Source organism: Epinephelus fuscoguttatus, linkage group LG13, assembly GCF_011397635.1.
Source record: "Epinephelus fuscoguttatus linkage group LG13, E.fuscoguttatus.final_Chr_v1".
Taxonomy (NCBI): domain Eukaryota; kingdom Metazoa; phylum Chordata; class Actinopteri; order Perciformes; family Serranidae; genus Epinephelus; species Epinephelus fuscoguttatus.
Genome location: NC_064764.1, coordinates 38,822,230 through 38,845,359, shown reverse-complemented (window position 1 = coordinate 38,845,359; position 23,130 = coordinate 38,822,230). Strand labels below are relative to the sequence as shown.

The window sequence follows — 23,130 nt, the reverse complement described above, 5'->3', positions numbered from 1 at the left end:
CGTTAGTATGAAGATGCGTTCAGGGAGGTGTGTTTTACACATGACTTATAAAATCAGATTTAAACTGCTTTTTGACAGTGATGAACTCAGGTGTCAGATTAGACGATAGGTTCACATTTTTCTCAGTCTGTTTTAAAACAATACCAACATGGCCCCATATATACACTGAAGGGAAGAATGCAAAATATACAGTGCTAATTCCATGCATTTATTCCATCCAGTATGGACACGAGTTATGGAACAATTATTGATTTTTTCTTTTTTTAATTTATTTTTAAATTAAATTGAATTTAATTTTACTTTTTTTTTTAACACTAACTGACAGTTACTTCATGCTAATATTTGTAACAGACAATTAAGTGTAATGAAATGATCAGAAAAATATGAAAATAGTCGACAAGACATTGTGATATCAATTTAGTCACGTGAACAAATAAAATGAAATATACAGTTTACAATATATTCTCATTTAACATATTATTAGTTCAGATTAATTTCGTTTTTTAGATACATAAATAGACTTAATTGTCATTCAAATTCACACGATCATCAGTGCACTTAAAAACGAAATTCTATTGCATTTGACTCTCTGAATAAAATATGGATAAGATCATACATCTGTAGCAAAAGTGCAAGTGCAAATAATTGATCTAAAAATAAATATGAAAAAAAGGGTTTTAATATGATTAACATGTGGTTTCCGTTTCCGGCTTAGTTTGTGCTGTATAACAACTCCCAAAATATACTGTTGTATACTCTTTCTATTTCAATACGACCTCTCATAATTTGTACTTGATAATTGTTTTTTATGTCCAAGTATTATATATTTAGTTTTATTACATCCAGTGACAACTTGTAAATGTTTAACTATCACTTTAAAGTGTCTGATTCTTTTTCCATTGTATCCAGAAGTTGCTCACAGTTTTTACCAGAGCAAAACAAATTTGTATCATCAGCAAACAAAATTAAACAACTTTGGCGCATTACAGATATCATTTATTTACATTATTAACAATTTTGGACCCAGCACTGACCCCTGTGGAACCCCACATATAACTCTCAACAAGTCAGACTTATTATTATTATTTTGTTATTGATATTACTATCGTGAAATGTGATTCAAAGCTTAGCATCTAATCCTAAAATTAAACTTAAATTAGCTTGTTAATTAAATATAACAAAAAAAATTTCCTAATATCAAGTTGAGTTGTGATTATTTCTAAACTAATGTCACAGTTGTGTCTGATTATTGGTTTATTTGTTCAGTTGTTGACTTACATTAATGCATTTATTATTGTGACAGTTAATTTCATAAACTGATTTATTTCGTTAATATTTGCCATTTGTAATGCGCTGTTGGAATGTTATTTATAAACGTGCGGCCCTGAACGCACCAGTTGTGTGTCATCGGAATGCGGCCGGTGGGTTCCGATGTTCGTCAAGTTACCGCAGCTAATTAATAACGTTCCGGTTAATGAAGCTTTTGTTTTGTCGAAATAAGAGAACAAAGCAAAACGAATAAATGACCAGTAGTGTCTTGGCTTATCTTGTGAAGTGATTTTGACCTGATGTCTTTTTAACGGACAAATAATTTTATATCCGTTTTTCCTACAGTCTGTTGTCTTGTTTAATCTATCCTACTTTTATTGTGAAATGCGCTTACCGGAAGTGCGGTGTGTTGTTGTGTGTAGCTTGATGCCGGTCTGAGCCGGACCTTGATGCGGATCTTCAGCTTCAGGCTTTTAAAAGTTGAGACACGTCTGAGGTAACGAAGCAGCTGTTTAAATCACATTTAAAGTTCGGTAAACGAAAGATAAACGTTAGCTTAACTTCGCTAACACGCTGCGGAGAGCTCGGTGTCGCCGTGAAGCTAATCAGCTAATTAGCTAGCAAGTTGTAAATAGTAGTTGCTGCTGACTGGAGGACCCTCAGCTAGCTAGCCTAGCTTAGTTTAGCTTAATCTCAGCTTCTCTGCCTCCTCAAGACACACATCAAATCTGGTAACGTTAAATACAAGGTTTGACCCTGTGGACACCCGGCAGTGGGAATAACCAGAGGTATAAATTTGTGCTTTGTGTCAAGGTGATTGTTACATGCGTTTACCACAGTGTTTTTACTTGTTATAAACATGTTATCTAACGTTAAGTTACCTGCAGAACTAAATGTACGTCTTCTCTCAGAATGATCTGGAATACCTGTTTTTCTCTAATGCAGTAACCAAGTGTTACAATTACTATTAATGTGCTCGTATATGAGATGTTGTACATAAATCACAGATTGTTTTACCACTGAATAGAAAATGAGCCTTTTATTTTGAAAGTGGTTTCCAGTGATTACAAGCAGCTGTGTTTGAGTAGAAACATTTTCTAACATTAAATGCGATGTATCTACTTAAATGCTGTGAAAAGATTTTGTCTGCTGATGTGTTACACCCATTTCTTTCATGGGGAAATAGTTTTAGCATGAAGGAAGGCGGTGGCTCCTTTTCAAGGTCCACAAATAAGGCAAGAAACATGCAGTGAGGTCATTTATTACAAAATGAGAAACCTTTTCAGCTCCATGTTGATATAATTTTTAGAAGCCACATGTGTCCCACATTGAAGGAGTCATTGCACAGCTGTAATCATCCGTCCTGTTCATACTGATCCTGCAGTGATCCCTAAAGTCTACAGTCCTCGTTCCTGCAAAAATGCATGTTAGTTCAAGTAAATTCAATTAAAGTCAAGTCACATTTATGTACAGAGCACATGTACAAACAACAAATGTTGACCAAAGTGCTTGACAAAGACATAAAACAAAACACAGGAATGATCAAATCAAACCAGTCATAAATAGGTGACTGTGAGTAAAATTAATAAGCGCATTTAATACTTTGACACAATCATAACATATAAATAGGATGCACAACCAACAAAATGAAACACAGAAACTACATGTGTGAAGAAGTGTGGTCAGGTATGACATCATAATGACTTGCAGTGAAATTTAGTCGTGCCTAGCTCCAGAAATGATTAGACAAAATAGAATAAAATATCAGCTATAGATTAAAATAACCAAACAAAATATGTGATAAACAGAAGACTATTTTACAAAAGAAACAATGAAGCAGTAAGAGACATGAAATGAAAACAATGAGTTTCAGTCAGTTGAAACAATACTACAACTTTTCCTCTGTGTCACTGTCGCTCCTCCAGTGCTCACCACAGAAACACAAAGATTAAATTTCATACTAAGATAACTTTTGGAAGGTATCAGCTTGCTTTGTCTAACTCAGACTGCTGAAGCCTCATGTTCACTTCAACCTAAGGCATGTTTACACAGAAAGACAACCATGGATTTTGAAATCTTAAATTGGAGTCACACTTGGACGTGGTCTCTTCACAGTTAATGTGGACGGGAGGAATGATTACCTTATGGGAGTATTGTATTATGTTAAACTGGGAAAATCTGGAGCATCTTTTAAATGACATGACAGGATATTTAATGAGCCAAATTAACAAACAAATTTATGTAATTTTGGCTTGAAAGGGCCTCTCAATCCTACCAGAGGAAATAAGACAACAAAAATGGAAGTTCAGCTCTGCGACTTCTAACATATAACTACAACTATTCACTCTACCTACAGTGTTCATGGGTTTTTGCCTAGTATGACAATCAGAATCAGAAATATGTCATTGATCCACGAGGGGAAATTATGATTGGTTACAGTCACTTTGATGTAAAGAAGAGAGAAATATCAGATGTAAGAGTATGAAATAAAAGTATGTAAATATAAAGCAGTACAATTAAAATAGAATCTGCATTATGCTACCATGTTTAACACTAGTGCTTAAGATATTAAAAGAATAAAAATAGAATATATATCGTCACTGTGCTGAGGCTGTAAGGGAAATGTAACTATACACCAGTAGAATAAAACAAGAATAGAAGAAGAGTAAACTTTAGAAATATGTAGAGTTATGTGCGTTATAAAGTTGTAAATAATATTTTGATGCGGGGCAGCAATAAACTGGAACAAACATCTTGTAGAGTAGTTGTAAGAATGTTGTTCTTGCCGCCAGCTGCCGACCTGAGCTGAAGGTGCAGTGAGGTATAAAGTTAGAGAGGGTGGCAGGCAGACGTTCCCCTGGCCACTCCCATGCTCTGAGCCAATCCTCCGCAGCCACATGTGCAGCCAGGACGTTTAGAGACGCAGAGAACAAAGCAGAGCAGCCAAAACAATTAGGGTTTAAAGTTAAGAGTTGTAACTCTGACGTTTGAGCCATTTGCATATCATACTAATAAACTAGTGACTGGAGGATGTTAATGGCTGCAGGGTTGGGTAGACTAGTTATATAATGTCCTGTCTTCATCACACAGCAGTGCACAACTCATCTGCACATCAAGGAACAAGGAAGCAATAATGTTCATGCCTTTGTGTTCCAGCTGATCCTGCACTGCTGACTGTTGCACTGGGAGGACTTGTGATGGGGCACAGGGTTGTCCGCGGGGTTCTGCGGCCTCGTCCCGCCCAGCTCATGATGCCACTGCTGCTCCTCATCGTTCTGCTGGCGGCTGTTTGGGCGGAGAGTCAAGACTACTACAGTCTGCTGGGAGTCAACAGGGAGGCAACGACCAGAGAGATACGACAGGCTTTCAAGAAGCTGGCGCTCACCATGCACCCCGACAAAAACCCTGTGAGTCACTCTGAGAAACCAACAACCATGATCTCGGATACAACCCTCAAACCACAAACCCCCAGTTTAGCCCGGAAGTACCCACAATCCCTGGTGACACTCCTGTCAGTGTACAGAATGCCCTAATCAAAGTGTTGTGTTTTAGGGTGACGCCTCAGCTCATGAGAAGTTCCTGAAGGTGAACCGAGCGTACGAGGTTCTGAAGGACGAAGACCTCAGGAAGAAATATGATAAATATGGAGAGAAGGGGCTGGACGAGCAGCAGCAGGGAGGACGCTACGAGAGCTGGAACTACTACAGATATGACTTTGGTGAGTCTCTGTTGTGAGAGCGATGATGGTACGAGACCAACACCCTCTGTTTGTGTTTGTGTTTTCGATCAGACATTAAGATATTGTCTTTGAAAACAATAAATGCATTTCAACGTGAAGAAAAACTGAAATGTGTTTTTCTGTCCAGGTATCTATGACGATGATTTGGAGATCATCACGCTGGACAGCGGGGACTTTGGTAAGAGCTGGTTTTATTTTCACACCTCCAGTTTAACTTTTATTTGACTGTAGTTTATCAGTGATTTCAGTATCAAACTCTGACAGGTCTTTGCTGCGTCACATTTGCAATTTAGTTACAGCAATGATTGGGGTGCATGGGTGGTGTCAGGGGTGAAGCTCCCGCCCACCATCACAGACACGTGGGGTCTGATTCTCGGCTCTGAAACAGCAAAGGCAGATATGACCTGACTTTTGAGCCTTTGTGCTCAGTGCACAACAAGTGATGACATTATTTTCTGGCGTGCGAAGCTCACGCTGGGGACACTATAGCTAGCATAAACCATGCTTTATTATGCAGGTAAAGTCAACTCAAATGACACTGTAACATATTGAAAACATCCTCGTTTTTGACTCTTAAATTAAATAAATAAATGTTTCCTTAAGAGGTTTGCTAAAAAATTTATATGCAGTCCTGTTCAGAGATTCTCAGACTGTGACCAAATCTGAAGATAATTTACCAACAGTTTTTGAGAAAATTTAAAGGAGAGTCAACTCAAGTTTCATCCAAGAACATTGATGATTTTCTGATATTTGAACTTTCATTAAAAAAAAAAAAAAAAAAAAGTCGCAGTAGTAGATGCTGGACTTTTATTTTTGGTTTAACCAGGTCTTGATAGAGCTGCAGAGAAGATGACAAGACAAATACAGTAAATGGTGCAGTAAAAAAAAATGATCGCATTTAAAAAGAATTTTTGGTGCATGTCATTTTAAAAGTTACACGTCTTAGTACATGCAAACTGAAAAAGGTATTTCAAGCCCTGCAGCTGCTTTAGGCATTAAAACTGTAACATGTATGTTGTTTGGATTTGTTTATTTATTCTCAGAGCAGCTGTACAACTTCATCCAAACTTTAACCTTCTCTCTGCTCACACAGACACTTGTGTGTTTGCCTCTCCTCAGCCTCAGTAGCTGTCTCGTGGCTGTGAGACAATAAAGCCACTAAAACATGATTGCTGTGTGAAAGTGCAGACGTGGCAGGTAGACAGGTAAACACGCGATGACTGTTGTGTGTGTGTTACTGTGTGTTTTCAGAGGCAGCAGTGAACTCTGGAGAAATCTGGTTCATCAACTTCTATTTCCCACGATGCTCACATTGTCACCAGCTGGCACCGACGGTAATATAACACTAAAATACATAATGAATACAGGTGTTTGCTGCCGACTGTGGCCTTTATGGTTCTTGATTTTCACTGGAATCTGCAGGAGCCTTTGCTGTTTATTTAGGAAATTGCACAAATGAGGTCCGCACACTGTCAGGCTCCAAAGAAATAGTTTATTTCTGCAATATTACCATGTACATGATCGTCCTCAGGCCTGTTTTGTTAACTCCTGAGGCAGATCTTGTCGATCAAAAATGTTGCTTTGCAAAGAGAAATAAAGTATTTATTTGGAGCCTAACAGCGTACAGACCTCCTTTGTGTCCTGCAGTGAAGTATTTTTTGGCTGGATGTGTGCACACTTGGTCCCTCTTATTTTGGAAGTTGGACATTTTCTCAGCATTCAACAGACTTTTGTCCGTCTGTCTTTCTGTGTGTGTCTCTAACTAATGCATCTGTCTCTCAGTGGAGGGAGTTTGCCAAAGAGATGGACGGAGTCATCAGGATTGGAGCGGTGAACTGTGGAGACAACAACCATCTGTGCAGGAGTAAAGGCATCAACAGCTACCCCAGTCTGTTTATCTTCAGAGCAGGACAGGTCTGTTTACTCAGTGTCTCCTTATTGATCATCTTTAAATGTGGAGCAGGAACATGTTCTGATTTTTAACCACATCAGCTTCTTTTCTGCCTCTTGTTTTCATCTCTATTTGAAGTGATCCGTATCTTCTTACCGTGTTTACACTAGAAACTACCTGCATGAATAAAATTCAGCAATAAGCAAAACCTGCAGATTCAACCAATGACAGCTCACCGGTACACTTTTGGTAGAGCTGAAGTGCAGAGTGTTCACATGTCGCAGCATTTCATAAATTAATAAATTATTTGATCAATGGAAAATCAACTGTCATTTAATAATTTAGGTTATTTTTCAAGCAAAAATAAAAAAATATAATAAAATAAAATAAAATACAAAATAAAGTAAAATACAATACAAAATAAAATTAAATAGAATAAAATACAAAGTAAAAAATACAGAATAACATAAATTAAAAAAAATACAAAATAAAATAAAAAACAAAACAAAACAAAATAAATCAAAATAGAATAAAGTAAAGTACATAATAAAGTAAAATACAATGCAAAATAAAATAGAGTAAAATACAAAGTAAAATAAAATACAAAATAAAATAAAAGAAAATAGAATAAAATAAAATACAAAATAAAATAAAAGAAAATACAAAATATAACATAAAATAAAATATTTCCTGGTTCTCAAATGTGAGGATTATCTGTTTTCCTTGGACTTATATTACAGTAAATTTAACAGTTTTGGGTTTGAAAATGTTGGTTGGTCATTTTATGAAGTCACTTTATGCTCTAGGAAATTTTAATCGGCTTGTCTCACTGTTTTCTAATGTTTTCTAAACCAAACAATTCATTGAGAAAATAATCTTGAGATTAATAAGTAACAAACATAATCGTTAGTTGCAGCCAGACTATAATATTATCAGTTTACTCAGTGCTTATATTTTTTATTCTGCCATTTCTCCCTTTGGAGTTAGAAAGAAAATGGATCTGTTTTTACTTGTCTTGTTATGTACATAGGTTACATGTTGCCTTGCTGTCTGAATCAACCTCACTCAGCTGAGTTCTGTTAACTCAGCGCTAGAGCAACTATGTGCTATCAGCTATCATTAACATTGTGTTTGTCTCTCCATAGAGACCAGAGAAGTTTAATGGGGAACGTTCTAAAGACAACTTGGTCCGCTTCTCCATGAAGTTCATCACAACCACCGTCGCTGAGCTCTGGCAAGGTGAGCTGCTCTGAATTATTCATCATTTATATCTCTGTTTATTCATCTTCAATCTGATTATCAGGCTAGTTTGCATGGTTCTGTGTGGTCTGACCTGTGGGTGTGTTTGTGTTTTTATCAGGTAACGTGTTCAGTGAGATAGAGAATGCGTTCTCGTTGGGGCTCGGCTGGCTGATCACCTTCTGCTCTGACACTGGAGGTAACACATGAGCACATATGAGGGTTTTTTTCATGCCTGAATTTCTGCATTTCTGATTATCAGCTGAAACATCCAGTCACATACCGCTCTCTGTATGTCACATACACAGGTATGTGTGATGTGGCACAGATCCATTAAAGATGTTACGTGTCACATTATCACATTACGTGTCTGTGTGTTCCATGTGCAGCCAGTAAACAAACACACACACATTTTGAGACACTCAGATATTTACATACACTCTTACCTGTGGGTATATAGCTGATTATGTTGTGTAGTAATAATGTCCTGGTATCTCTCTCTTTCTCTCTCAGATTGCCTGGAGCCAAGAACAAGACAGAAGTTGGCAGGGATGTTGGTGAGAACACAGTAGTAGTATTATAACAGAGTTGGATCTCTGACAGGTCACTGAAGTCGTTATCTGTGCTCTCTTCAAAGCCACCAGAATCTTTTGACAAAAACAATCATTTGTCACAGAGCACAGGGGTTTCTAGTCTACCACTTCCTCGAGTGGTGACTTTGTGTTATCGTCTGACTTTTGGATTTGAACTAATGCCCCGTTAGTTCCCCAGTGGACGCCCCGTCCACCGCAGAATGTTACACAGCTTCCATGCTGATCAGGGGTTTAGAGGAATACGGCTGATTCAGAAGACTGATAATACATAATTGACCTATGGCTAAGCCACGCCCCCTCCACTCACTCGGACAAACTATCAACATTCAGTGACCGGCGCTATGGCAGGTGTCACAGTACACGGCATTTCACAGGAGGCAACTGATGATTTTTGGCAACATAACAATCAGATGTCATTGAGAAGTAACCAAAAGGGCCTAAACTACGCATTGGAGGGATATATTCATCATTTTATTGTTGAGAAGGGCGATGAAAAGCTTAAATTACAAGCCAAAATTTACAGGTCACAGTGTACGCTTGTGAACCGCATCTGGTTGCCGTCACCATCAAAGACAACAAGTTAAAGTGCCACTGAAGTTAAGGTTTTTGGCTCAGAATATGAGAAAAGGATAACGGCCTTTTTACCATCTTTATTTTTTATTTTAGATACTTTATTAATCCCCGAGGGGAAATTCAGTTTTTTCACTCTGTTTGTCAATTACACACAGGTCCGAACACACATGGACAAACTGGACCTATACATGCACTGAGTGGAGAGATGTCAGAGTGGGCTGCCCATGACAGGCGCTCTGAGTGGTTGGGGGGTTCGGTGCCTTGCTCAGGGGCACCTCGGCAGTGCCCAGGAGGTGAACTGGCACCTCTCCAGCCACCAGTCCACGCTCCATATTTTAGTCCGGACGAGGACTTGAACAGGCGACCCTCCAGTTCCCAACCCAAGTCCCTATGGACTGAGCTACTGCCGCCAAGAGTGTCTCTGCGTTAGTTTGGTGCTACAGTATTTACACTGAATCATTCAGCATAACGTTTGCCAACCTTTGTTATCTCTGCCATTACAGATAAGTTAATGAAGCTAAGCTCCAGAAGTTAACGTTAGCTTAACTAGAGCCCTTTGGACAACAGCTAACAATGATGTACCATCACCAAAGTACAAAACTAGAACAAAATAGGCTAATGAACTCCCAGCAAACAAGGTGACATGATGAACAACGCAGCTAGGAGCTAACGTTAGGCTAACTTTAGCTAACGTTAGCTAGAGATGTTAAAGATAACTTTATATTTCTTTCCAGCAAAGTGACAATATGTTGCCTCAAACACAATGTTGACTTACCTTAGAACAGATGTAGACATCATTGTTAATCTTATTCACGTTGAGTTGATGTTGTGGTCTAACGTTACCACACAACTTTATCCAAAGGAGACACTTTTCTCGCTTGAGATGTGGTTTAAAGTGTAAAAATACACCTGGTCGCCCAGCCTCTCAGGATACCTTGTGTCAGAGTTGCATGTACCCCATGCACACCGTTTGACCATTTTTAAATTTCAAATATCCGAAAAAGCTCATAAAACCGAACAAACTGACTTTCTGTAATGCATTTCAATGGACGTCCAGGCAGAGAATGTCCCAGTGTATGGGAATGGCTATACGCACTGTGATTGGCTCATCGTGTTTGAGGGCGGGGCTTAGCCATTGGTCAATTGTTATGTCCCCTTTTGAAAACGGGAGACACAAGACGACAATAACATGACAGTGAAATAATTGAAGGAGTCAGAGAAGTGTAAAAACGAAAATTTATTTATTTACAAATTTAACACAAGGTTCTCCAAACGTGGAGGAGGAGGGGACAAAGTGGTTGTGCCAAATAAAAGAAACCAATCTAACAACACCAGGCCTCAACTAACCTCTCCCTCTAAAAACAACACAAACCAAAAACCTAACTTTCTTTAAAAAAAAAGAGAGGTTCCCCCTAACTTTGAGGATCCCCTAGGGGTCCCAGACCCCCTGTTAAAGACCCAGGTGTTAGTAGATGTGGTGTTGACTGTTATTTAGTGTAAATTCCACTGACTCTGTTGGTTAAAAAATGATTGTACAGATTTCTGATCTGTGTGTGCATGTGTGTTTGTGCAGGATGGTCTAGTTAAGGTGGGATGGATGGACTGCACCACACAGGAACAGCTCTGTGACAGTTTCCAGGTAAGGTCCTGCAGTACTGCAGCACTACTGACACTACTACTGTAAGATACTCAAAAAACTCACTTCACAGTTTGTGGCCTTTTTAAAGGTGAAGAGACTCCCATGATTCTGTGAAAATTTGGTTCATGTGGAATATAAATCAGAGTATCATCTGCATAGCAGCAGAGTTAGATATTTACTCTCTGAACACAGCTCGCCCTCAGCTGCTCTAAACTGTTTTTAGATTTGTTTTCAGGTATAAAAATAATCCCAGCAGTTTTAGGTGGTATGCATTTTTTGCAGTACTTGTATTCGTGCTTCTGCTGTATTTCAGGTGACCAGCGGAGCGACTGCTTTGTTCCCACCTGGAAGTACCCTGGATCAAAAAGGCGGTGTCCTGGTAAGACACAGATCACACTGTTGTCTGTATGTGCACATTGTTGTACTCTCTGTAGTAATACTGTGTGTAGTTCTGCAGCACTGACTTCATGTGCATATGTTCCAGTGGCTGAAAACTTTGGACAGTAAAGAGATTTACAATCAGGTCATCAACCACCTGCCTGATCTGGAACTCCTGACCAGTGAGAGCTTCCAGGTATACACACTCAAATGCACCCTACTTTATTCAGGTTACACATCAACACTCTACAATACATATAAAAAAGTACATCCCTCTGTAACATCCTGTCCCCAGAGGAAACTGGCCCATCATCGCTGGTTGGTGAGTTTTACATTTGGTGACAGAAGCCCCGCCTCCAACGAGTACAAGAAGCTGCAAGCTTTCCTCCGAAACGACCACATACAGGTACCTGTCTGTCTGTCTGTCTGTCTGTCTCTCTCTCTCCGCCTCTCTGTACGTCCAGCTGACTGTCACTGTCTTTCTCTCCAGGTCGGCAGAGTCGACTGTGTCGCAGACTCGAAGCTGTGTCAGTCTCTCTACATCCATAAATCCTGTGTAGCCGTGTTCAAAGGACTGGGAATCCATGACTTTGAGATCCACCACGGTCAGTACCACAGACTGTGCATGATTTTCTTTTAAGTTTGTGGTCAGCAGGTTTATCTGTTTTATGAGAAATCATTGAGATGTATACAGTATGTGCATTTGTTTGCTGCAACTATAATTATTTTCCTCATTAATCTATCAATTGTATAGTTTATAAAAAACAGAACAGGAAAAAATAAAAAGAAAACTGTCATTTCAGTGTCCCAAAGTGCACAGTTATGTCTTTGAATATCTTATTTTTTCTGACTAGTACAAAAGATATTCAGTTAACTGTCATGGAAAACTAAGAAAACATCAAATATTCATATTTGGGAAGTTAGAACTACAGATTTGTTTGGTTAAAAGAATAAAAGATTAGCAAAGTAGTTGCTTATTAACGTTCTGGTGATCGTTTCTGTCCTGTGTGTAGGTAAAGATGTGTTGTACAACATTGTGGGTTTTGCGAGGGACAGCGTTCGCGCTCACGTGACGACTCTGAGACCTGACAACTTTCCCTCAGACAGGAAGGAACCGTGGCTGGTTGACTTCTTTGCTCCGGTTTGTAACTCACTGCTTTAACCAGAACGTTGAAAGATATCACTTGTAGTGTGTGTTACAGATTAATGACCCATCTGCCTCACTCTCAGAAATCACATACTGTATCTCAAGCCACTCTCTCCCCCAAAAAAGTGGTGGTTTAGGTACCTCAAGACATATCAGGTCATCTTAGAGGGATAGATGCACACCTGAAGCCTGAAATACTTAATGTCAGTGGATGTTAATGTGTTGAGGACATGTGGTCTTCATCTGCAGTGAAGAACAGGAACAGAAATTAAAGTCTCATACAGCATCCTGATCATAAATATACAAGCAGAAATGACACATCAGCACTGATTCGCTTGATTTGCCACCCAGCACCCAGCCTGTCTGACTCCCTGTTTACCTTCAGGGCTGGTGATAGTGTCACACCTGCTACACAAACACTGGGTGATAGAGAGGCAGTGACAGAGAGGCAGCAGGAACTGACTTCTTTATTGCATGTCAGTGTGGCAGCAATGGGAGAAAGTAACTACCAGTGGGAGTTGAGTTGTAAATTACTGTAAGAGAGCCTGAAATGTGTGTGTGTGATGTCTGTTTTTTTAGGTGAGTTTCCATTTAAGTGTAGTGAAAGAATATTGGTGAAAGAAAACCCAAATTAATATGTGTTTCCATCAACAACTCTTTTTCACATATTAGAAGTGCACTGAGAACAGTTGCTTTGTCAAATTCTGCAGTCGCTGCCATTAAACTGCTGCACAGAAGGAAAGGGACACGATGATGTGAGGCCATGAAAGTAAAAATAGATTAGTTTTACTTTGATTTATTTTTATCCCTTTTTATACATAAATTGAACGATAGGGCGGCTATAAAATCCCTTCATTATTCCACCTTTTGTTTTTAACAACGAACCAAACGACAGCGGCATCATGCCGCCCCAATTTGTGATTTTAGACAGCATGCTGGCGTCACAAAAGCAAAAGATACTTGATGGGTGTAGTGTTTAACACAACAGCGTCAGCCTCTAGTGTTCCATGTAACATACGAGTTGGCATTTTAGAAACATAAAAATTGTATTAATATGGCAATAACAATATTTACCCTACCTGTGACGGCTGATCTTGTCCTCTGCTCTGAGGGAGGGTAAGGAAGTTCTAGACCTTATTGTCTCCCCAATTTGCAGATATTTTCTGACGCTGTCCTTCTTCTTTGAGTTAGCTGCTAATAGAGATGCAGGAAAAAAATCAATACTGCATAGTATTGGGATAGTTTTGAGTGGCAATATCATATTGTCGCACAGAGCCAAGTATCGATTTAATTAAATGAATAAATAATAGGACAAATACAAATTAAACTTTAGGTAGCCTACTAGAATAATTTAACCAATTGCTTTTCAGTTCACTGGATACATTTCGCTGCAAAAAAAAAAATGGCTGAGGTGAGATGACCAGACTGAAAACTTTATCTTATAAGATAAATCAGATGTTGACAACGTTTTCCTTTGGGGACATACTTTACAGTTGAAAAAAGGTAATGTATGGCAATATATTTTATCGCAGTACTCAGCGTATCACCACATATTTAAAATCACAATGATATTGTATTGTGTATTGTGATGATATCGTATCCTGGATCCTCTGGTGATTCCGAACCCTAGCTGCTAACTGCTACTATCTGTTTATTAAATCTCCCGGCTGTGGGTCGCACACATAACATGTTATCAAAATGTCAAACTTGTTCCATCTATGGTCCCGTTCTGTCAGCTGTCCCTTTTACACAGACATTGATTTGAACAGAACAAAGAACAGCGAGGTTTAGTAATGGCGTGACACACCTGCTGTGAACAGTGTGTAAAAGGGGATTTTATAGAGTAAATGTTGATTGCATAATGTAACGGCTTAGATTGGTTCCCTATTGGCCTCACTTTCACTGTGCAGCTCTGTCTGCCACTGGGTGCGATCTCCCAGAAAAAATGAGCCACCTTGAGTCACAAAGGAAGCGTGTCAACCATTGCGCAACCACAACAGGAAGGGCGTAGCACTTCTGTCTTCCCTTTAGCTATCTGTAGCTATCCCCAGTTAGCATGGAGCATCAGTGTAAGCTCTTTGCAGTTACAATCACTTGTAGAGGAAATGGCGGACAGTGGGACAACGGAAGTAACTGTGGAAAACAAAATGCAGTGTGTCCAGTTGTTCGTCTCTGAGGAAAACAGAAAGAGATCCAGTTGTCGTTGCACAGCGGTGCCAGTGATGATACCACTTAAAAACACTGGAGGGGAGAAAGTTTAAAAGTTGTCTGTTTTCAGTTAAAAAGATCCAGTCAGAGCTCAGACAATAGAAAAGCATGTGGAAAACATGATGAAAATCTGACGCATGTGTTTATGTCATGTGTTAATGTGAGGAAGGTTATAGTCTCCTCAGCACTTCACACACATCGCATGTTTTCAGCTCTTTATGGAAAGCATGAAGTCTGTTTCTGTTTCCTTTCTAATATCACTTTAAAAATCAAGTGAATTGAAACCCACATACCCACACACACACACACACACACACGGACTCAAACATAGGAACTGCAACAGGCTGCCATTCACTGTGAATTCAACTTCCAAATAACATCCCTGTGCAGCCCACTGAGACTCAGTTTGTGCCTCAGATTTCAAAATGTGTTGCCCAGTGGTGCAATTTTGAGAAGCTGGAAAAGGTTCAACTTTATGCTAACAACCTCTGACACCCTGAAGTGACAACCAGTCACACTCAGGAGATGAACTGTGCCATTGTGCACACGTATAAAGTGAAAACGGAGTACTACTTATTTAGAGCTGAGTCATGTTCTCATGGATAAACATGCCTGCAAGCATCAAGCTCGTGAGAGACTACAGAGCCTGACACTTGTATTTGTTTTGTCGTCAGGCTGTAACGTGTATTAAAAACAGTGCTTGTGCTGTCACCTTGTTAAATATTAAATTATTAATGTTTGATTCATGTTTGCAGTGGTGTCCTCCATGTCGAGCCTTACTGCCTGAACTGAGGAAAGCTTCCATCCAGTTGGCTGGACAAATGAAGTTTGGTACTCTGGACTGTACCATCCACCACAACCTCTGCTCCATGGTGAGCACATACACACCTGGACTGCACCATTAATTATGAGACCAGATATGGGTAAAAAAAACACAGACAGGTTGATCATGTTTTGTCTTTCTCTCTGTTTCTCAGTATAATATTCAGGCGTATCCCACTACCGTCATCTTCAACGGCTCCTCTGTTCATGAATATGAAGGACAACACTCAGCTGACGGCATCCTGGAGTTTATACAGGTACTACTACTGCATACCACTGACATACTGACACAGCATAAAACACACTGCTTCCTCTTCATAATACACGTAGCTTTTGTGTTCAACCACAACTGGGTGCTCCAACACTTGATGAAGGACGTCTTTGTCTTAAAGAGCTTCTCTCTGTCTCTGCAGGATCTGGTCAATCCATCTGTGGTGGTCCTGGATCCTTCCAGCTTTGCTGAGAGAGTTAAAGGTAACAGGATTTAGTAGAGCATTTTGCTAAAACCAGAAGTCCTCTAAAATTTGTAACTTTTTTTATTTTTACTGAGGAACCACTTCAGGCAACAGCAAACAAACTTTATGCTGGATATTTTAGTGAAACATTTTTAAGGTGTTAATGCAGTCTCTAAAATCCTATTCCCTTCTTGTTGCTCACTCACAGACAAGGTTGAAAACACAGCTCTTAGTTCAGACATTTTGTGCCACTCAGCTCCTAGTTCCTGTTCTAACTACTACTACTGTTGTCTCTATGAAGAGATGTCAGCACGTTTGCAGAATCTGAAGGTGTCAGGACAAGATTTTGGCACTGGAAGTTTTCTGGTTGCCGTTTGTAGTCTGTTTGCAGTCTGAGAAGGACTGACTGATCTTTTTTTAACGGCACTTAAACAGTCTGTAGGAAAAGGTGCAATGCATTGGCTGAAAAAATCTCAGAACCCATCAGCTGTAGTTTGATGACGATTTAGCTGCAGATATCTGTTTATAGAGATGAGCCAAAATGACCTGCTGGCTACACCAGATCAGCCCGAAATACTGGCCATTGCTCCCAGAGGCTTATCATCATCAGATGACAGCTGAGGGGTTCTAAGACTGCTTCTGCTGTTACTAGTTACATCAATCAGTTTCCCTTCTGTGTTCTTTCCTGTCGTGTCCATTGCAGGTCGAGCTGAGGGGCAGATCTGGGCGGTGGATTTCTATGCTCCGTGGTGCGGTCCCTGTCAGGCTCTGATTCCAGAGTGGAGACGCATGGCCAGGGTACAACACACACAACACGCATCATACACACATTATACACACATCATAAACACACACTGAAACAACCTGGACGGTGTAGAGAAATCCAGCACAGAGAAATTGAGAAACACTGAGGCTAAGGCTGAATGATATGGCCAAATACAATATAGTTTAATATTATAATGAAACACCTGTACAGCCTGCAAGTCATTGTTTTGCATATTTGAAAATACAGGTTGTTCCATACAGCTGTGAACTGTCACTGCCAAATATTTCAGTCAAGTAGAGCACAGATGTCTGATTCAGTAGTCTGTGTCAGTGCAGAAAGTCTAAACACTGATTAATCTGCTGCTGCTGTTTGTGTTCTCAAAAAGACACCATTCTGATATCCACAGGCAGCTGACTAGTCAGCGTTAGCTCGCCAGTTCCTCCAAGATTTCACAATGTGGTGATCAAGACATTTAAAACGTTTAAGATGTCTAACGATAAAGTCGAGCCTTATTAACATCTTGGCGTCAGATGTTAACCGCTGCTGCTGCCCAAGTAGCAAAATATGACGAGTAGGGACACCGTCTTGCTGCGTTAGCTCATGCTAACAGGGCAGACACAGCAAGAGACCAGTGGCTTATGAAGACAATCCTTCAGTACTATGTTGAAAAGCAACAACAGCTAACATGAGTGTCTCTTTCTTTCTGTCTCTCCCCATCCAGATGCTGTCAGGTCAGATCCTGGTCGGTTCAGTCGACTGTCAGCGGTTTCAGTCCTTCTGTCAGGGTCAGAGTGTGAGGGCGTACCCTGAAATCCGCCTGTACACCGGCAGCACCCGGCAGCCAGATCGCTACATGTATGTACTGCCAGAAATTTAAATACACATTCTGCATGTACAGACATTGTTTTCCACGCTGCACACACTATGATATGTTGGGAAACTTGTTGAGTCAGATGAGAAGAGATGAGATTGAGTTACATCTCAGTACAGAAATACTTCCAGGACATTTTTAGTCTCGCTAAATACATTTTTACATATTCAATCTGCTGTGGGACCTATTAAACAGCTGTCACAGGATAATCCCTGGTTGTCACTATCAGCAGAAACTCCAGTCTGCATTGTTGTTTATACACTTCGCCAATAAACCACAAAATTACAATAATTACACTCAATAATTACCAGATAAAGTGAAGTTTCAGTGGAGTTTTCACACAAATGCAACTAAACTGATTAATGTGTGGATCAGAGTCCTGCACGGGTCCATTTTTGAAAACCTGCACCAGCCCATACCCGTAAAGCTCAGCACAAGAACTGACCTGTTACTCGTCATTGTGTCTAAATCAAAGCCGCAACAGCCGCTTGCCATTAATAAAAGTATATCTGTACTGTAATGCAAGACCAAGAAAAGCAGTAAATGCCACATTTTTTGGCATTTTTCCATGAGAAGTGACTTGAGCCATTAATTTTTTTAAATTAATCGTGTAATTGATTAATTGACAAATTATTGCAGCTGTTTCAGTTTCTTTCTTTCTTTCTTTCTTTCTTTCTTTTCTTTCTTTCTTTCTTTCTTTCTTTCCCCTCCCCCCAAGTTGTCAAAAAAGCAGATATTGTAGGTGTAATACTGAAGGGAGAATGGTAAAGCACTGATTAGCTGTGGAGTTCCTCAGGGTTCTGTATTCGGTCCTCATCTGATGCCATCAGATGCACCTGTTTGGGCCACATTAGGTCTCTCTGAATGGGAATGTGGGGGCATTATTTTTTTTAATGTGAACATCATCAATGAGTTTTTCAGTCATCTTATTGATCCTGTCGATGTGTCTTTGTGTCTTCTCAGGAGTTATAATGGTTGGCACAGAGATTCCCATTCACTCAGGTTATGGGCACTGAGGTGAGACACCTTCTCCGTTATATAGTCCCTCTGTTGTGAATGAATGTTTGGGCTGATGTGGAGTCCTGTATTTGTATTAATGTCTTGTGTGTACAGTTCTTTACCCAGAGCATCGGTGGACCTCACTCCAGAGTCCTTCAGGTCTCAGGTTCTGTCAAGTCAGGATCACTGGGTTGTGGATTTCTACGCTCCCTGGTGTGGACCCTGTCAACACTTCGCCCCAGAGTTTGAAGTCTTGGCTCGGGTGAGACACAGTTTCCTTTTTCTAAATTAACCTTATTATCTAATGTCCTCTTCTCTGTGGCTCCTGTCAGTCACAGCCCTGGAGAGGCAACCGACAAATTAAACCCCACTCTTCTAGCAGCTGCAGGCTGTGACTTTAAACACACGCTGACAGGTTCTTAAAAGAGACGATCTCTGTGTAGTCGAGGCTCTTTATGAGGGTGTTCTCTGTGTGACTGACAGATTCTTAAAGGGGAGGTTCGAGCAGGGAAGGTGGACTGTCAGGCTCATTATCAGACCTGTCAAGCAGCTGGAATCACCGCCTACCCAACTGTCAGATTCTACCCCTACCTGGGAACAAGGAGGGTGAGTGCACGCACACCAAGCAGCAGCACCTTTAGAGAAATAACCAGCTTCACCTTTTAGGTATCGTACTAAAACATGAGATGAAGCAGCACACGACAAAACACTGAATCAAACCCTTACAGCACCAAAGGACCTTTTCCAATACATTTGTTTTGAAACATTTATTTTATTTTATTACTACGTACACATCCACTGTATCACTTTCACATATATACATATTTTACAAGTTTCAAGTACCTCATACAACCCAAACTATCTCTTTAAAGTTTAAACTTGTTTGTGTGTGTGTTGACAGTATGAACACAGCGGAGAATATATCAATAGCCGGGATGCTAACGTGATTGCTGACATCATCAGACAGCGGCTACAAAAGGTGTCGCCACAGTTACACAAAAAGGTGAGTCTCTGTTCACCTTAAATCCAAACACAAACCGGACGGAGAACCTCAGTCTGACGTTGTTGTTTTTCCCCCGCAGGATGAGCTCTGATAATCTGTGGGCGCTGCCGCGACAAAGACCAGTGATTTGATTGGTCAGGGAGGGACATAGGTGAATTTGATTGGTCCGGCACAAAGATCGATCAGTCAACACTCCTTGTGAAGACCACAGCTGTAACACAGAGACAGACGGACTGTTACCTGCTGTGTGTTGAATGTACTGAACACTTCTGCCTTGTTTTTATTTGTTTTTATTTCTGTCTCCATCGTTTGTATTTACTCTATGAAGTAAAACTGTGGGACACTGCATACTGGACATGTTACTGACACGCACACACTATGGTAAATCCTTTAACTGAACGTTTAATTTTTTACAACACAAGTGGAAATTACATTTTTGACATGAAGACATGTTAATTTAAGATATCTGTAAATCAGTTTTGACATGTTACAAATATATTTTCACATGTTGAAATTACACTCCGACTGGTCAAAACTGATTCACAGATATCTTTAATTTAATTATAGATATCAATAGTTATGTTTGTACTAAGTCAAGTCAGTATTATTGATACAGCACGTTCCAAAACAACAGCAGTTGATTGTATGGGGTCTGGGATCTGCCTCAATACAGTTTATTTAAAAAAAAAAGGAACATAAAAAGCAATAATATGTATAGTATTACAATAACAGAGCGAAGACAAGACTTAAACAAAAGAGTAAGAACAACGTTTTCAGATGTCTACAATTAAAAAAAGACGGACCGGTTCTACCATTTTTTTCCCCTCTAAATGTTTTTCTTTTTGGGAGTTTTTCGTAATCCGCTGTGAGGGTCCAAAGCTAGAGAGATGTTTTATGCTATAAAGCCCTCTGAGGCAAATTATAATTTGTGAAATTGGAATTTATGAATAAAATCAAAACTTGAATTTACTTGAAATTATAAAAAGGGACTGTAGATATCGTAATTGTTACTAGTACGAATGTCATTTTCACTTGTTAGAATTCTATTTCAGATATCTGAAATTACATTACCAGTTACAATTCCAGGCTGACAAATCAATAATTTACTTTGACTTGTCAGAATTGAATTTTTACTTTTCTAGAATTTCATTTATGATATCTGCAATGTAAGAACATATGTAGATATCCACAGTGAACATCACCACAAGTGACAACTTAGCTGTAGACATCATTAATTAGAACTTCAACTAGTCAGCATGTCAAAAATTAATTATAGATATCTGCTACTGAGTTTGGATAGGAGTCAATGGTTAAAGTTGACAAGTTGTAATTAAGTTACAGATGTCTATGGAAAAATAATTCCACTAGTAAGAAATAAATTGCAGATATCTTTGAATCTATTTCTGCTAGTCAAAATCAAAGTATGGATATGTCGACTTGGAATTCTGTCAACTGTAGAAAAAAGCAACTGTTGATATCCACTGATTACTGCTACTGATTAAATGTTAAAGGGCTTACCATACACACACACAGACACACACACACACACACACATGGAGCCTGATGTTGACACAGTGTTGTATTTTATTGTTCATGTAGAAACTGTTGGAGCTTCACAATAAAACTGTTTTTCTCTTAAAAGATTTCAACGTTCACATCAGTTTTACCTCCTGTGCTGCAGTTTTAATTCCACTCTTATACCCTCTGTGATAAATTCATGTTCATCTCAATCATTACGTCGTATAGAAGTGAAACAATAAGGCTTGTAATCAATAAGATGGAAAGTTAAATGGTAACCATTTTGTTAATGGTTAAAGTAAAAATGCCAAACGTTGTCTGGTTGCAGCCAGGGCAGACATGCTCAAAAAGGGGCAGGAAGAAGTGTGCACTTATGTAATCCTACACCCTTCTTAGTATTCATGTCTCAGTTATAAAGGAAATTGTCAACACCTGTCCCTGATTTACAAACATTAATATAGATAAATGAAAAACAGCCTTAGATATTGAATACAGAAACCCTATCTCACCCAGCTATATAAACCAACCCATCAGCATCAGCATCACCCCTCCTCGTCTGCATACCTCCTAAAATACTGTCTGTACATCTTTATAAAGTGCTGACACTGGGTGAGAGGCAGGGTTCACCCTGGACAGGTCACCAGACTATCACAGGGCTGACACATATAGACCGACAACCATTCAAACAATTTAGAGTCACCAATTAACCTGCATGTCTTTGGACTGTGGGAGGAAGCTGGAGCAGCTGGAGGAAACCCACGCTGACACAGGGAGAACATGCAAACACCCTAGGGTTTGAGGCAATATTTAATTTCTGCCAGTATACCCCCCTAAATCCTCAAACCAGACCTTTAAAAAAATTCCTGGAGGGAATCATTTGCTTGCCATTCCCACATTAAACAGCAGGTGTCACTGTTCTGCAGAAACAAGCTCAAACCAGAATTACAAAGTAAAATGTGCTCAAACTGGAATTATAAGGAGATTAATATGAGCTCAGGATACCATGATGGATCGACAAGCCATCCGTGATGCATGCTGGGAACCTCTGTGACCCCAAACATGGTAAGTGTGCACACTGTACAAGATGCAACAGTGGGTTTAAAGTAAGGCTGTCAAAGATGAAAATAACCTGTTAAATGTATTTTAGACTGCTTTTCTGTTCATTTTATTTGTTGTGATTTCAAATTTATACAAAAACACAAGATAGAAAAAAACGAAACAAAAACTTAACAAACTTTGATAACAGCCCTAGTTCAGAGTACTGGAGCTGCATTAGGGTTCGTATTGGTTGTGTGTTTCCAGTTGAATCAGCAGGCGACACTGTTGCCCCTCTGTTGCGTTGCTCCTTTGGGAGAGTGTTCAGCAGGAAACAGGAAGTACCTGAACACTGATTAAGAGTCAGAATGGTTCGGGAGTTTCAGCAAAGCACTGAGAACATTCAGATGTGTATCACACTGTTATTACGGTAAAAGAAAACCTCTGCAGAGGTGGCTGCTCGGTTAACTGTTGACAGAGCTGACACAGTTTGCTGCTGCTAGTTTGAATTAGTTCGTAGGCGTTCAGACCAGCAGCAGGCTGAATTTAAAACCGCTGTGTGTGCAAAAATTTAGCACAGCAACAAAGTCATAGACTGAACTGTTTGAGTCCTGTTAAAGTTTCTTTCCATGATCTGCAATGGTCCAGGCTCTCAGTGAAGCGACTAGAGGGTAGTGAGTTCAACTGTTCGAGGAAGCATTTTATAATGTTTTTATTCGTCCACAGGGACGCCGAATCTGTGTTGGATATGGGTAAAAAGACTCTGCTGATCCAGTCTTTTGTTCCTGGCTAGTGTCTGTCTTTTATCTGATGGATTTTGTTGTTATGGTGACCTCAGTCTGTGGTGATGACTCGATAATTCACCCAAGATGTGGACCAGATAAACCAGAGAGACAATGACATAATCAAAGTACTGCAGCCCCTGGCTTGTGATCTCTCCTTTGATTTCATAACCTCTTTAAAAGGACACAGATTTAATCAGTCA

The 23,130-nt window shown here is 39.7% G+C and overlaps 1 protein-coding gene across 2 annotated transcripts; it reads left to right on the top strand.

Annotated features, from left to right (window-relative positions):
- Positions 1–1,686: 1,686 nt before the first annotated feature.
- dnajc10 (DnaJ (Hsp40) homolog, subfamily C, member 10) lies at positions 1,687–21,203 on the top strand. Of its 2 annotated transcripts, none has more exons than XM_049593368.1 (25): positions 1,687–1,765; positions 4,426–4,676; positions 4,822–4,987; positions 5,136–5,186; positions 6,260–6,342; positions 6,791–6,922; positions 8,045–8,138; positions 8,260–8,337; positions 8,652–8,695; positions 10,878–10,943; positions 11,257–11,322; positions 11,428–11,517; positions 11,617–11,727; positions 11,812–11,926; positions 12,335–12,462; positions 15,432–15,548; positions 15,654–15,755; positions 15,912–15,972; positions 16,657–16,751; positions 17,441–17,574; positions 18,554–18,607; positions 18,704–18,851; positions 19,073–19,195; positions 19,491–19,592; positions 19,672–21,203. In XM_049593368.1, exons 2-25 carry the CDS (start codon positions 4,467–4,469, stop codon positions 19,681–19,683), a joined length of 2,382 nt encoding a protein of 793 aa, XP_049449325.1. In that variant the 5' UTR covers positions 1,687–1,765; positions 4,426–4,466; the 3' UTR covers positions 19,684–21,203. The 2 variants fall into 2 exon arrangements, with proteins under 2 accessions (XP_049449325.1, XP_049449324.1); XM_049593367.1 differs by having other exon boundaries at positions 1,712–2,057.
- The last annotated feature ends 1,927 nt before the right edge of the window (positions 21,204–23,130 follow it).

What these genes read in the sequence shown, in the direction of transcription:
- dnajc10 (XM_049593368.1), top strand. Translation starts at nt 4,467, where the DNA reads ATGGGGCACAGGGTTGTCCGCGGGGTTCTGCGGCCTCGTCCCGCCCAG. An exon ending in TGACCAGTGAGAGCTTCCAG is followed by an intron (nt 11,518 to 11,616) that starts GTATACACACTC and finishes TCCTGTCCCCAG; the next exon opens with AGGAAACTGGCCCATCATCG. An exon ending in TGACTTTGAGATCCACCACG is followed by an intron (nt 11,927 to 12,334) that starts GTCAGTACCACA and finishes TCCTGTGTGTAG; the next exon opens with GTAAAGATGTGTTGTACAAC.